Source organism: Nanorana parkeri, unplaced genomic scaffold (genome assembly GCF_000935625.1).
Source record: "Nanorana parkeri isolate BGI_ZX_2015 unplaced genomic scaffold, ASM93562v1 scaffold218, whole genome shotgun sequence".
In the NCBI taxonomy this organism is placed as follows: Eukaryota; Metazoa; Chordata; class Amphibia; order Anura; family Dicroglossidae; genus Nanorana; species Nanorana parkeri.
In genome coordinates, this window is record NW_017306486.1 from 851,668 (window position 1) to 864,493 (window position 12,826).

Here is a 12,826-nt window from a genome sequence, read left to right on the forward strand (position 1 = left end):
GGCTCGACTGACTTCGGGAGCTGTACGGGCTATAGTGAATAGCCCGTACAGAAGCCCTTCTGTTCTACTGAACCGAAGGGGTCCTGGGGCCGAAGCTAGCCGAAGGATCAGCCGAAGCTATGGCTAGATCCTTTGGCTGCTTCGTGAATAGACCCCATAGTATACAAAAGAAATACACATACAAAAAAAAAAGCACATATGATTGCTGCCAGTTTATGTAGGAGGTACTTATCCTTAAAACCTACTGAACTCATAAAACATATTTAGCTCACGTTTCAGGTTATTTATGCAATGTATTTGTTTTCAGGGTGAAAGCTTGAACAATGAATATCTTCAAGATTTTAAATGTTTTATTACTTGGGTTTTCTATAAACGCTTTTACAACCACTTCAACTGAAAATGGTAAACGTGAAGAATTTACCAATACTTGCGCAGTTATCTCATGCAGTCCACAAAAGTCCGCTGGATTGCCTGGCAGAGATGGAAGAGACGGTAAAGAAGGGTCAAAGGGTGAAAAGGGGGACAAAGGTAAATATTGATCCAGAGTACTGACTTTTACAGAGGTCACTGATTTCTACAAACAAACAAGAAGTAAAATATCAACTGGAAACACAGCAAAGAAGGTGTATAAAGAGTAACAGATGGGATAAGCATCACAAAGCTCACTGCCAGTATGAAAGCCCATAGTTAGATCTGCACTCCAGCACACAAATCTCTATAACCCAGAATTCATGTTACATGTTAGATCTTCAACAAACATTGCTTACACCCAATATTCAAACCACCAGCCTCATCTTTCTCTATTGCTTTCGGGTTCATTTACTAAAGGAGTTGAGAACCTTCAAACAACAAATTTTGTGAACATTAACCTCATTTACTCAATCATGTGCACATGAAATAAGTAAACATGAATATGTTTTTCATCTGATTGGATAACTGAAGTGAATATTAACTCAATGTATTGTGTAAAGATGCTTCACTCCTTTAATAAATCAGCCTATATGTCTCATGCTGCTCTACTACAAGTAATACCTCATGACTCTTAAATGCACACAGTGCTTCAAACATAAAAAATATACAGTAGACAGTGTTTCTTACCTCTCTTAGCAATCAGTGACTCATGCCTCTGATTAAATGCAGTGCCTCATGTTTCTGTATTACACATATTGTTTCATATATGCAGTGCCTCACATCTCTTTATTATCATCACAAGATTGCCGTTAAAGCCATCACATAGGATAAAGAATGGTCAAGTTTTCTCCTGCAGACCCAGTTTTGATATACTGTATGTACTTTCAGGCTTATTTCATAACTAGCGTAATGGCAGAAAGTGGCGATCCATAGCCTCAAGTCAGATTTACGTTTTGTGGAATCGGTTACGGAGTAATTGCAGGTTGCTGTGGGTTACTGCACTTTAAGCCTCATCATTATTTTGCACTGCCATATTACTTCCCTGCATCTGTATCTAAAGGTCCATTCACACTGGACGAACACTGGTAAAAGCAACGACACATAGGAGGTTATTCAATAAAGAGCCAAAGGATCCAGCCGTAGCTTCGGCTGATCCTTTGGCTCACTTCGGCCACCTCTGCCCTTTGGTTCACAATAGCCCGTACAGCAGCTGAAGGCAGCCGGGCCAAAGGCATATGCTTTGACTCGACTGAGCCGAAGTGACAGCCGACGCAGGGAGAATGGACTGGCGAAGGGCCGGACGTTCTCCATGCAAATGACAGCTGGCTGGAGCCAGCCGCAATCTCACGGCTCGCTCCGCCCAGTTGTAATGACAGATCAGAATCCCCAAATGACCTGGGGACGCTGAACTGTCATTAAATAACCCCCATAGCAAAAAATAGTTTACATTACTATGATGCATTTATATGTGTTGCATTTATGTGCAATAACATGCAATATGTTTGCATTTTAATGCACCTAAAAATGCATATAAAATGAGTCTAAACACTTTAAATGCAACCCAACGCACAATAGGCTAACAATGCGATGCTAACTGTGAGACAGAAACTCTGCAATAGATTCACAATAAATTATTTGCTTAAAGTGATATTTAAGTCAAAAGTGTTTAACCACTTGCTGACCGGGGTGTTAAACCCCCTTCCCATCCAGTATTAAGCTCTGCAGTACTTTGACTAACATTTATTCCGTCATGCAACGCTGTACTGAAATTAATTTTATCACAGCACGGAGGGAGATCAGCAAAGAGGAAGATGCTGAACTCCCTCCTATCTATCTCCTGATGCCCTCCCGAGCCAGTCCCTGGCCGCAGATGGGGTAGAGGATCCCGGGATTGAAGGTGAGGGGTCAGGAGGGGGTTCGGCGGCACTCGAGGGGGGGACGACAAAATCGCACCATACAACCGATCGGCGGCTATAGAGCTATTAGCAAAGGCACACTGACAGGTCCTCTTTATGGAGACATTAGGGGTCTCTAGGACCCCTAATGTCACCTGGGGACCCCAAAAGAAGCTGATGAAGCAGAGATCTGCTTCATCAGCGTCTTCTCTCTGGCTATAACAGCCAGATGACTGACAGGTGAATGCAGAAGTGATGTAAGAGCTGCTGCTATAGAGCTGCTGATCGGTTGTAGGTGAAAGAGGCGTTAACGGCTGTAAAAACGAGCGGGTCTTTCCTGCCCGTGCAGGGGACGCGCGCGAGCAGGAAAAAAATGCCGTCTGGAGACGGCAACCCGCTGATGCGAGTCTGACGTCCGTCCGTTTTTTCTTAACGGGCGGACGGCAGGAGGTTAAGCTATTTCAAATGCTAATGAAATCACTTACAATAGATGCTGCTTCTTGATGTTTAAAAAAAATTGTTTCCAGCAGAATCAGCTGGACCCCTGAACACTGACCCCAATATCCTATTTTAGGGGGCCCCTTTCTTTTGCAGGGTCCTATGGAGCCACCCTTGTGTATGCAAGAAAGCTGTGTGTGGCTCCACAAACAAACAGGCATAGCAAGGCAAGACATTCCCTTGCTTTCTAATGGTCCCTTTCTCCCTCCTCCTGTCTCCCTTCTCCAAGCTAGTAGATGGGCAGCAGCTGAAGGCTGTGCTGTCCCTTTTGATCCAGTAGTTAACAGGAAGACAAGACATAGGAGGTTATAAGGGTTTCTGGAGGGGTGTAAATGACCGTCCAAGAGAGATATATTTTAAAGGAATATACAAAATTTATTGCTAATACATGCTTGATTAATTGCATACATGATTCAAAACAATCTTATTAAAAATCAAAACCCTGCAGAGGATACATTGGTATATTCATTATTATCAACTCTAAAATTCATTTGGTCCGACAGTTCATTATGTTGTTCAATGTAATTCAGATGTGGTTACATTATTATAATCAGATGGTAGTTTTCAAAGCATAGCTTAACTTAATAGGCCCCGACGCGTTTCGCCATGGGCTTCACCAGGGGACCCATTGAGGATGAATCATGCCGGGTTGATCTACGGTATGAGGGAGAAGTGCCCAGGAAGCCAGTTAGGAGCGGGCAGGGAATAGACCCACCGTTGTCTCCACTGCTTACTTGGTTTGTCACACCTGGGACCCCGGGGTCCTTTGTGGAGGAACCTATATGCGGTATCGAGTCGTCCAATCGCAGTCGCCAGGAGTATTAGTTCTCTCAGATCGATATTTGTGGTTCGTGTGATTGCTGCTTTCACTCTGGAGTGCAGAAACTAGCCTGTAGCGTCCCGTGGCAGTCCCCACCTAATTATGTAATTAGGGGGAGAGGTGTAAAACTAGGTATACACAGGGGGACTACCCATAATTTAGTTAGTAGTTAACAGGAAGTTAAGGGAAATAGAGCTGAGAGAGTTGGAGTCAGCTCTTTGGAAATATGATGAAATGCTTGGGCAAAAATGTAAAGAAATAGGTTGTTGGGCAATGTAAATTTTTTTCATTATTGAAAAAAAGTTTGAGAGTTTAATACTACTTTAAGAAAAATGTATACTATTAGGCATGATTCAAAACATGCTGAACAATAGAAATAGGGTTTATATGCACTTTAAGATTACTTTTTGGCACAGAATGAACTTATCATAATGTGCAACTAGTGAGATCTTTGTTTTCCCTGTGAACCCCAGAATGTCTTCAGTACGTGGGCCCCCTTAGCAATTTATTTACAGATTTGTGTTTTGTTTGCTGGGTCTTATCCAGTGGTATACTGTAAAAATGATTCGTATGATGGTGGCAGATAATATTCAAGCAATGCTTCGAAATAAAGGGAAGGTGCACACATATTGTATAATAATCTTAAAGGAAACCTTTCCTGAGAGCAATACACATGCTGCCATTGATGATGAGTTACTAAAAAAAGCTAAAAGCTTGCAAAGATTACTAAGAAGAGAACCAAGTGCAGAACTTGTTTAGCATCCTCATGGGACCCCTCTGGAGTCTGGGGCTTTGGACAGCAACCTGTTCTGCCCCTATTATATTCCGCTACTGCTTACCTGTTTATGTAGTGAAATGCGAGTGAAATGGTAACAGATCAGCAAAAATATCATTGCTAAAAATAACAAAACTCCTCCAATAAGCACATGAAGTAATCTACATATATAGTATATCCAGTGGGTTGTCTATTATTACTGGAAAACAGTGATATTTACAGCATTCAGTTTAGGTTGGATCTTAAGGGGTCTATTCACGAAGCTGCCGAAGGATCTAGCCATAGCTTCGGCCGATCCTTCGGCTAGCTTTGGCCCCAGGACCCCTTCGGTTCAGTAGAACCGAGGGGGTGCTGTACGGGCTATTCACAATAGCCCGTACAGCTCCCGAACATTGCCGAGCGGCTCAGTCGAGCCGAACGCATATGCATCGGCTCGGCTGAGCCGTGCTGAAAGATGCACTGCTGAGCATGTTCGGCCGACCCGAAGCCATGTGAAGCAAGTCGATGTACGGCTGTTTTCAGCCGATGTACGGCTGAAATCAGCCGTACCAGCCTGAAGTGAATAGCCGAACAGCGTTCGGCTCACTTCACTTCAGGTTGGTCATTCACTCGGCTGCCTACGGCAGCTTAGTGAATAGACCATAAGTTTTGCTCATGTCTGAAGACCGTGACACATTGCACGCAAAGCCGTGCAGAGCAAAGCAAAGCTGTCCGACACGGAGCTTTGCGTGCGGTGTGCGAGCTGAGTGCAGGCGGATTATTGACTGCACCTTCAGCCAATCGGCACGTGCGTAACAACCCGCCAGACGTCGCATCCTGACACGCAGGTTTATATATAGTTTTCATCTCGCAAGCTGACGTGCTGGGGGGAGAATTACATGGCACACTGCACACCAAGGCAGCGCGCCACCGTTCCGCGCTGCTTCGCGTGCAGCGTGTCACAACCTTGATAAGGAACATACAACTATTTTTTTCTTTACGCTGATTTTTGGAAAGTGCTTTATATCAATGTGATTACATTTGTAAGTACAACTAATGTTTTTTGTAGCTGATGAAATTAAAACAATAGGGTAATGACATATTTCTAAGGCAGTACTCAGTTTCCAGTATTTAGGATTTTTGTTTAGGAATTCAGAAAATTGCACAATTGTTAAACTAGATATTGCATTAATTACAGTATATTTACACAATTTAAACAAATTAAACAATTTAATTTATATGATAATTACTGTAACTGTAATTACTGATAATGAACCGATTCCTTCACAAAGGACAACAGGGGTCTCGGGGAAGTCAGGGACCTCCGGGAAAGATTGGTCCGCCAGGAGCAAAAGGTGACAAAGGTTCCATTGGACAAAAAGGAGAACAAGGTGTCAGTGCTACATCAGGTGAGATAGCCTATTTAGCCTATTGCCAGTGTTTATCAATTAAAGTCTGTTCAAAGAGTAATTCAGGTGACTTATGGCATAACCATCACTGAACTCTGGGTACAAACAATTTTACAAAAATATATTGCTTAATAGCCACAAAGGATATAAATCTACTTTGTGTGCAACAAATGCTTTTGCAAATCCAGGGAGTATGAGTAGTGGTGATATCACCACTACACTGCAAATAACCTGTGCAGAGAGCAGATCTGTAGGAGGGACCCAGCAGGCCCCACCCACAACAGACTGCATGCAGTAAACTACATGGGGTGGATACAAGACCAGTGACCCTGTACAAGATGAGAGAGCAGCAGTGATTTTTTTTCATTATAGAAAGCTCCTGCACAAAGCAAAGTTTCACACTGCATTACTGCACAGATTTGGAAGACATACAGAAAGCACATCGAGATTCAACAATACACAGGCCTCTTATATTTTGGCAATATTTGTTCAGCTCTAAAATCACTTCATGTATTTTTAAAATTGTACATGATTTCCAATTATTGAAAAACAGTTTGATGTTTTAAATGATGTTTTATCTTACAGGAAATAGTTTATATAAATATAGTGGAGCCTTCATAATCCACACTCCTCCTTTCCTTAAAGTGTATTTATACTTTTGCAGCCAAATTGGTATGACACCTATTAGTGCTGGTATTTGTTGCTTTATACACTTTTATTCACTGTTTACTGGATTTGCTGTGAATTTCAATAAAGTCTGAAGTATTGGAATTCTCTGGATAGTGCGTTCTGTTCATATACTACTACCTATTTATATTTGTTACATATTCCCCTTTACAAAGCATCATTTGTTTAACCGCTTGAAGACCAGGTGTTTAGACCCCCTTCCTGGCCAGGCCGTAGAGCTTTCTTTTGGTGGTATTTAATCACCACTGCAGTTTTTATTTTTTACTATAATTAGGAAAAATTACTGAAAATTTTGAAAAAAAAATGTGTTTTTTTTAACATTATGTTAGGAAACATTTATTATTACCCAGTTGTTTGGTAAAATATAAAAGACGGGGTCACGTCGGGTAAATAGTAAACAGTAGAAAGGCATCATGGCACACTCACAAGTCAGCATGTAAAACAACTTGTCTCACCACTAAGGTTAATAACAGAGGTTTGGATACACGTCTTCTGCAGAAAATGTGAAAGCCGCACAGCCGCGCCAAGGCACCTCTTATAGTGCGGTCCTAACTCTAAACTATGAGAGTCTCCATCTTGGAGCACATCAAACAAACGTGGCCACCCTCCAGAAGAAAGGACAGAGTCAGCATGAATTTAACTAGTTAACATCCGCGGTGTTAAACCCCCTTCCCATCAAGGCCATTTTTCAGTATTCAGCGCTGCGGTACTTTGACTGACATTTATTCCGTCATGCAACGCTGTAATTAAATTCATTTTATACCATTTTTTAGGGACAGATAGAGCTTTATTTTGGTGGTATTTATTCACCACTGGGGTTTTTATTTTTTACTATATTAAGGAAAAATTACCGAACTTTTTTTAACAAAAACTGTTTCCCCTATATTAACTGATAAAACATTTATTATTACCCAATTTTTTAGTAAAATATAAGAGACAGGGGTCACGTCGGGTAAAAACCGTTCGCGGCCATATGTAACATGTGCGGTAATGGGAGCAATCGTAGTTTTTGCACGTATGCGCCCCAGACGCATGTTTGCATGCATGTATGTATGGGTGGGCACTTTAAAAAAAAATTTGTTTTATTCTTTGTTATGTTTAACTTTAAATTTGGGGGGGGGGGCTTTCATTTTTTTTCCTATTTTTTTTCCTATTTTTTTTCACTAAACTTTATTGCTATCACATAAAGGGGCAAATAAAAAACCCCTGTGTGATAGCAAAATATGTGGCAGGTCCTCTTTATGAAGACATCAGGGGTCTCCAAGACCCCTAATGTCACCTAGGACCCCCCAAAAGAAGCTGATGAAGCACAGATCTGCTCCATCAGCTTCTTTCCAGCTTCTGAAGCTGAAGAGTGACACAAGAATGCGGAAGTGATGTAATATACAACACTTCCGCATTCTGGCAGCGGAGAGGGGACTGGAGGGAGCTTGTGTACCGATCTCCCTCTAATCCCCTGTGACACAGGCACCATGCTGATCCCGGGCTCGCACCGGGCACAGCGGAGCCCGGGACAACGGGGGCGGGGGGCGCGGAGAGGGGGCACCGATCGTTACCCCATACAAGCGATTCGCCGGATTGCTTGTATGTTAACAGGCATCGCTGCCTGTTTTTGAATATCGGGCATTTCCCGATCTTGTCTGAGATCAGATCTAGAGAGCTCCTGGCCGCTCGTTTTTTTTACAACGGCCGGCCGGGAGGTAGTTCAAAAATGTTGCTTACCATTTTACTTGTTCTTTTGTAAAAACTCCAAAAACAAAGTTTTTCCATTCTGTCATTTCAAGGAGGTGGCCTGAGGGGGTTGGGCGTAAATGTTAACCATATTAAGCCTGTCTGTACTATGTTGCAGATCTCATTATCAGTTGGAAACTAGATTTGAACATTGTCAGTCCTAACAAAGGATTAAAGATAAGAAGCTTGGCTTCCTATATTGTATGTTAATGACAGGAAACTGATACTCCTTTTCTTGGGGACAGACTCAGTCAAAAATTGTTCAGAGTAGTCTGCAGTCTTATCTATTTCATGTTTAACTTAAGCAAAAGTCAACTGTTAAGTCATCATCTCCATCTTGCTGTTAACTTAATCAGAAAACATTGATGCAGGAATATGACAAGAATGGCAGGGAATTTGTTGACATGCCAACTGTGGTTGACAGCCTGGTGTCATGTTAGCTATGTTGTGCAAGAGGCAGGATGGTAGCAACTAGGGACAAATTAACTGGGCAAAGTTCGGTTTACAGGAGGGTCAGTGAACCTAGTATAAAGTCTACTAAGCCTGAACTCTATTGAAGTCTATGGGAGCTTATTCTTTTTTTTTTTCCTGGCCTTTTTTTCAAGGCCAGTTTGCAAGCTTTTGTTAAAAACAGCATGGGTAGATGGCCACTATCATGGGTCACTGACATGTACAAATGAAAACAAAAATTATAAAAAAAATTCCATATAGCAGGAAAAGGGTTAAAAATTGCATGTAAAGTTGGGGAGCAGTATGACAACTGCAAACAGGGATCTGCCATTTAGCAGCAGTAGATATGTGCGATTCGTTTCGTTCCGAATCAAAATTCGGAAGAATTTTCCAAAATTCGGACATATCTGAATTTCCGAATCCCAATGCATCCGAATGTGTCCAAATCCGAATTTTCATTTCTGAATTTCGGATCCCTTCCGAATTTCGTTCAAAAACTAAACTGAATAGAACATGACTTTTCTGGCCAATCAGATGTGTTTTTTGGTTTAATGGGTCTGAACACGAAATTTAGTTTACGGCAACATGGGAGCCAAATACAGGATGAACATATAATACTAAAGCTGAGGCTTTACCACAGAAAACCATATACAGATATTATTACTAAATATTATTAATACTAAAGCTGAATTTCCTAGACCCGAATGGCATTCGGGATCCGAATTTCCAAAATGCAATTCGGAAATTCGGATCCCTAATTCCATTCGGGTATAGGAGATTCAGCTTTAGTATTAATATATTGTTTTCTGTGGTATTCGCAACGACTATTCGTAAACTCATTCAAAACTAACGAAAATTCGGATTTCGTCCAAATCCGAAACCCGAACCGAATTGAATTTCAGATCAGAATCCTGAAATAACAAAATATCCGAACTGAATCAAATTTTTCCGCAGCTTTCATGTCTAAGCAGCAGTAGCATGTCATGTTCGGATTTCCCACAAATTGAGTCGTTTTTTTCTACATTTAGCCCTGCTCCGGGCAAGCAGGGCTAATTTGCAGCTGCTCGTTTTGCACAAAAATAAAAAAAATAAAAACAACAACAAAAAATGTAACAAAAAATTAAAACCCTGCCGTCCCCGCCATCTGGTTGCCATTCTCCATTGGAGAGGGGGGGTTTGGCGAGGAGGGGGGCGCATTGAGGAACCCGGCCTAGGGGTAGCAGATAGTAAATCCGGCCCTAGTCATGATCATATTTGGTCAATGATGTCACTAAGAATCCTGGGCCTATTTGTTTGCAAACAGAAGCCCTTATTCATTTACTTAGTGGGGAGGGTCAGACATCTGGAGCCCCCCTTATTATAATGCGTCCCCCATCCAGATCCCCACATCCACCAGGCCAGGGATGTGGGAAAGAGGCCCTGATGCCTTGCCAGTGGGGAAACCTTCCAGTGTTGAGATGATGTGGTATCATTTGTTGGGGTGGAGCATGCTCTCTGCCCCTCCCTTTTCTGACAGCCAGGCTGCATGCCTGGGCTCCCCCTCCACATCCATTTTTATTAAAGATAAGAGTTTAGTATGGGTTTTTGAAGGACCACATGCCATTTAATTTTTTTGTGTGTGTAGGGTCCCTCTTAAAAACCCATATGACACCCCTTTTATACCATAATGGTCTGGTATAAATTTTATGGGGAACCTCACATCAGGTTTTTTTTATTTTGCAGGGCATGTGGCATGGTATGTTTCAGGATGGGTGGCACACGTTTGCTGATCCTGCCCCCCCTTCCCCAATCCTGGCCACCAGAATGCCTGGATAAAGGGTCTGGTATGAATTTAAAGGGGGACCCCAAGCAAAAAAACAACAAAAAAGATGCATGGGGCCCCAAGAAGTCTATTCAAGACACATCCTTAATAAGGGTCAGGTATGGATTTGGAGATGATTCTAGGCTAGGGGGTCCCCTTCAAACCAAACACTTATCAAGGATAAGGGTCTGGTGTGGATTTTGGGTGGAGCCCCACACCTTTTGTAGAAACAAAACAAGGCCATCCAAAAAATTGCATAGTTTTTTTTTATAATTATCACTTTTACATAAATATATCATACAGGTGTGCCACTTGTGCAGGTTTAAGGTATTCCTAAAGCATATTATTGAAAGGATTTGTGTATTTTTAATGTTGCCCTTTAAGCCACATTGAAGCACTTCCTTCCAGCTGAATGGTACTTTTTAAAAGTACATGGCTGCCATGTCAGTGCCCAGCTAGCCATGCCTCTTTTTATCAAAAACGTTGTAAATTGTCTTTGAAAAAAACCAAACAACATTCTGGCACTATGTTCAGGGGTTTGTAGATTTCTTCCAATGTCCAGCTAACTGAATCTTACTTAGTTTGCTCATCACTACTGTCGATGCATTTAGCAGTGATTAACTTTGGCCTTTCTAATTAGAGGTTGATACTGTCAAGGACCAGTTGAAGGTGTTTGAAAGAGAGCTACATCTGCTTCAAGCAAGTCTTAAAAAGTATAACAATAGTAAGTAACAATTTTGGAGTGATTTAATGAAGTTCAAAATATGTAACAGAACTTTAATTTTGCATATTTTTCTCTCTTGAGCTATGAGGCAGGAATATCTATTTCTTGCTTTCTAGTGCACTAGCTCAATATCGAACCCCACCCTTCCACCCCCAATGCTGGCTCTTCTGCTCACCAAGTCAGTCTAATAATATTGATGTGAGAGGAATAGTTAATTACTTACTTCTGTATTACCAAGCCAATCATTTCCTGACTTTAGTCACTGCAGCAGAGGCCAACCAATGTTCACAACAGTGGATTCCATTGGAAGATACAATTTTCAGATCACATTCAAACCATGGGGATCTATTCCGTATTACAGATCTCTCATCTATGTACAGTAATCTGTACTGAGAGCCCAGAGATGTGTTAAGGAGACACTAAACTCAGGAGTTAAATCTTAAAAATGCATTCAAGTGCCCTAACTATTAACAAAAGTGTAGCTTATTCATGTATCACTGAGCTGTAGATCCTCAAATCATGTCTGAATTCATGCTGACACTGTCCTTCCTTCCAGAGGGTGGCTACTTTTTTTCCCCATGGTCCCTGTGTGTGTGGCAAAGTAGTCACTGCTCCAAGCTTGCTCCCGTGATGGACTACAATCTCAAGTTTAGTTTACTCATTTGTATTTTAGTCCATCACAGGGGGGGAATTTGGAACATTAGCTACTTTACAACACACACAGGGACCATAATCTGTTTCGCTTGCAATTTTTCAGTTCTGCTCTTCCATGGCGGGAAACAAGCTGGTGAGAAAGTATTTGTGACCAATGGCCTTGAAGAAAACTTTGAAAATGCCCAGAAGACATGTAAAGAAGCTGGAGGAAATTTGGCTACTGCAAGAAATGCAGCAGATAATAGCGCTGTCCAAGAGATTCTTCACACTAAGGGAGAGACAATCAAAGCTTTCCTAGGTATATCAGATCTGCAGGTTGAAGGGATATTCAAGTACTTGACAGGAGAGAAGATGACGTTTACCAACTGGAACCTAGGAGAGCCAAATAACAGCAAAGACAATGAAGACTGCGTAGAGATTCAGGACAATGGTAAATGGAATGACATTCCATGCAATTTACTGCGACTAGTTATCTGTGAATTTCAATAGAATTATTTTAACCTATGGCAGAAGTATCCATTTTGGGTGTGGATATTTCACTATATGTTTATCTTCTAAAGTGTATGAAATAAAGAAATATCAAAAGTAACATTGTGTTAGAAGTCTGTACATAGATTGAATATGAATGATTTTGGTGCATTCCTTTTTATGTGTTTGAAAGCATGAACGTTCAATAACCTGGCATCATAGAATAGTGTAATTAAAAGGCTTCCTTAGAGACAAAAACAGTTGTTTACAGTGTATATGTTTGTGACAAAGTTAGGACCCTAAAGAACGGCAAACTAAATAACGCTGAACTTCAAACAGCTAAATACACTCCAAAGTGATACATACTTGAACTATTTTACCTGCCAATAGATCTGCAAATCAGTCCAGTCAGTCTATTGATCCAAAGCCCTCTGCTAGACAGCACAGCCATGTCTGAGGCCTCCGTTTCTCCACTAAATCTAAAGTATAACTAAAGGTAAAGCTTACTTTTAGATTTGGATAGA

At 41.4% G+C, this 12,826-nt stretch overlaps 1 protein-coding gene across 1 annotated transcript; it reads left to right on the top strand.

The window, feature by feature from the left end:
- The first annotated feature begins 399 nt into the window (after positions 1-399).
- On the top strand, positions 400-12,323 carry LOC108786593 (pulmonary surfactant-associated protein D-like). Its single transcript, XM_018555916.1, has 4 exons — positions 400-528; positions 5,671-5,787; positions 11,099-11,180; positions 11,938-12,323. The coding sequence occupies exons 1-4, from the start codon at positions 400-402 to the stop codon at positions 12,321-12,323; spliced, it is 714 nt and encodes a 237-aa protein (XP_018411418.1).
- Positions 12,324-12,826: the final 503 nt, after the last annotated feature.

Coding starts and splice junctions, on each gene's coding strand:
- LOC108786593 (XM_018555916.1), top strand. CDS start 400: ATGGTAAACGTGAAGAATTTACCAATACTTGCGCAGTTATCTCATGCA. Junction 529..5,670: donor GGGTGAAAAGGGGGACAAAG/GTAAATATTGAT, acceptor TCCTTCACAAAG/GACAACAGGGGTCTCGGGGA. Junction 11,181..11,937: donor TCTTAAAAAGTATAACAATA/GTAAGTAACAAT, acceptor GCAATTTTTCAG/TTCTGCTCTTCCATGGCGGG.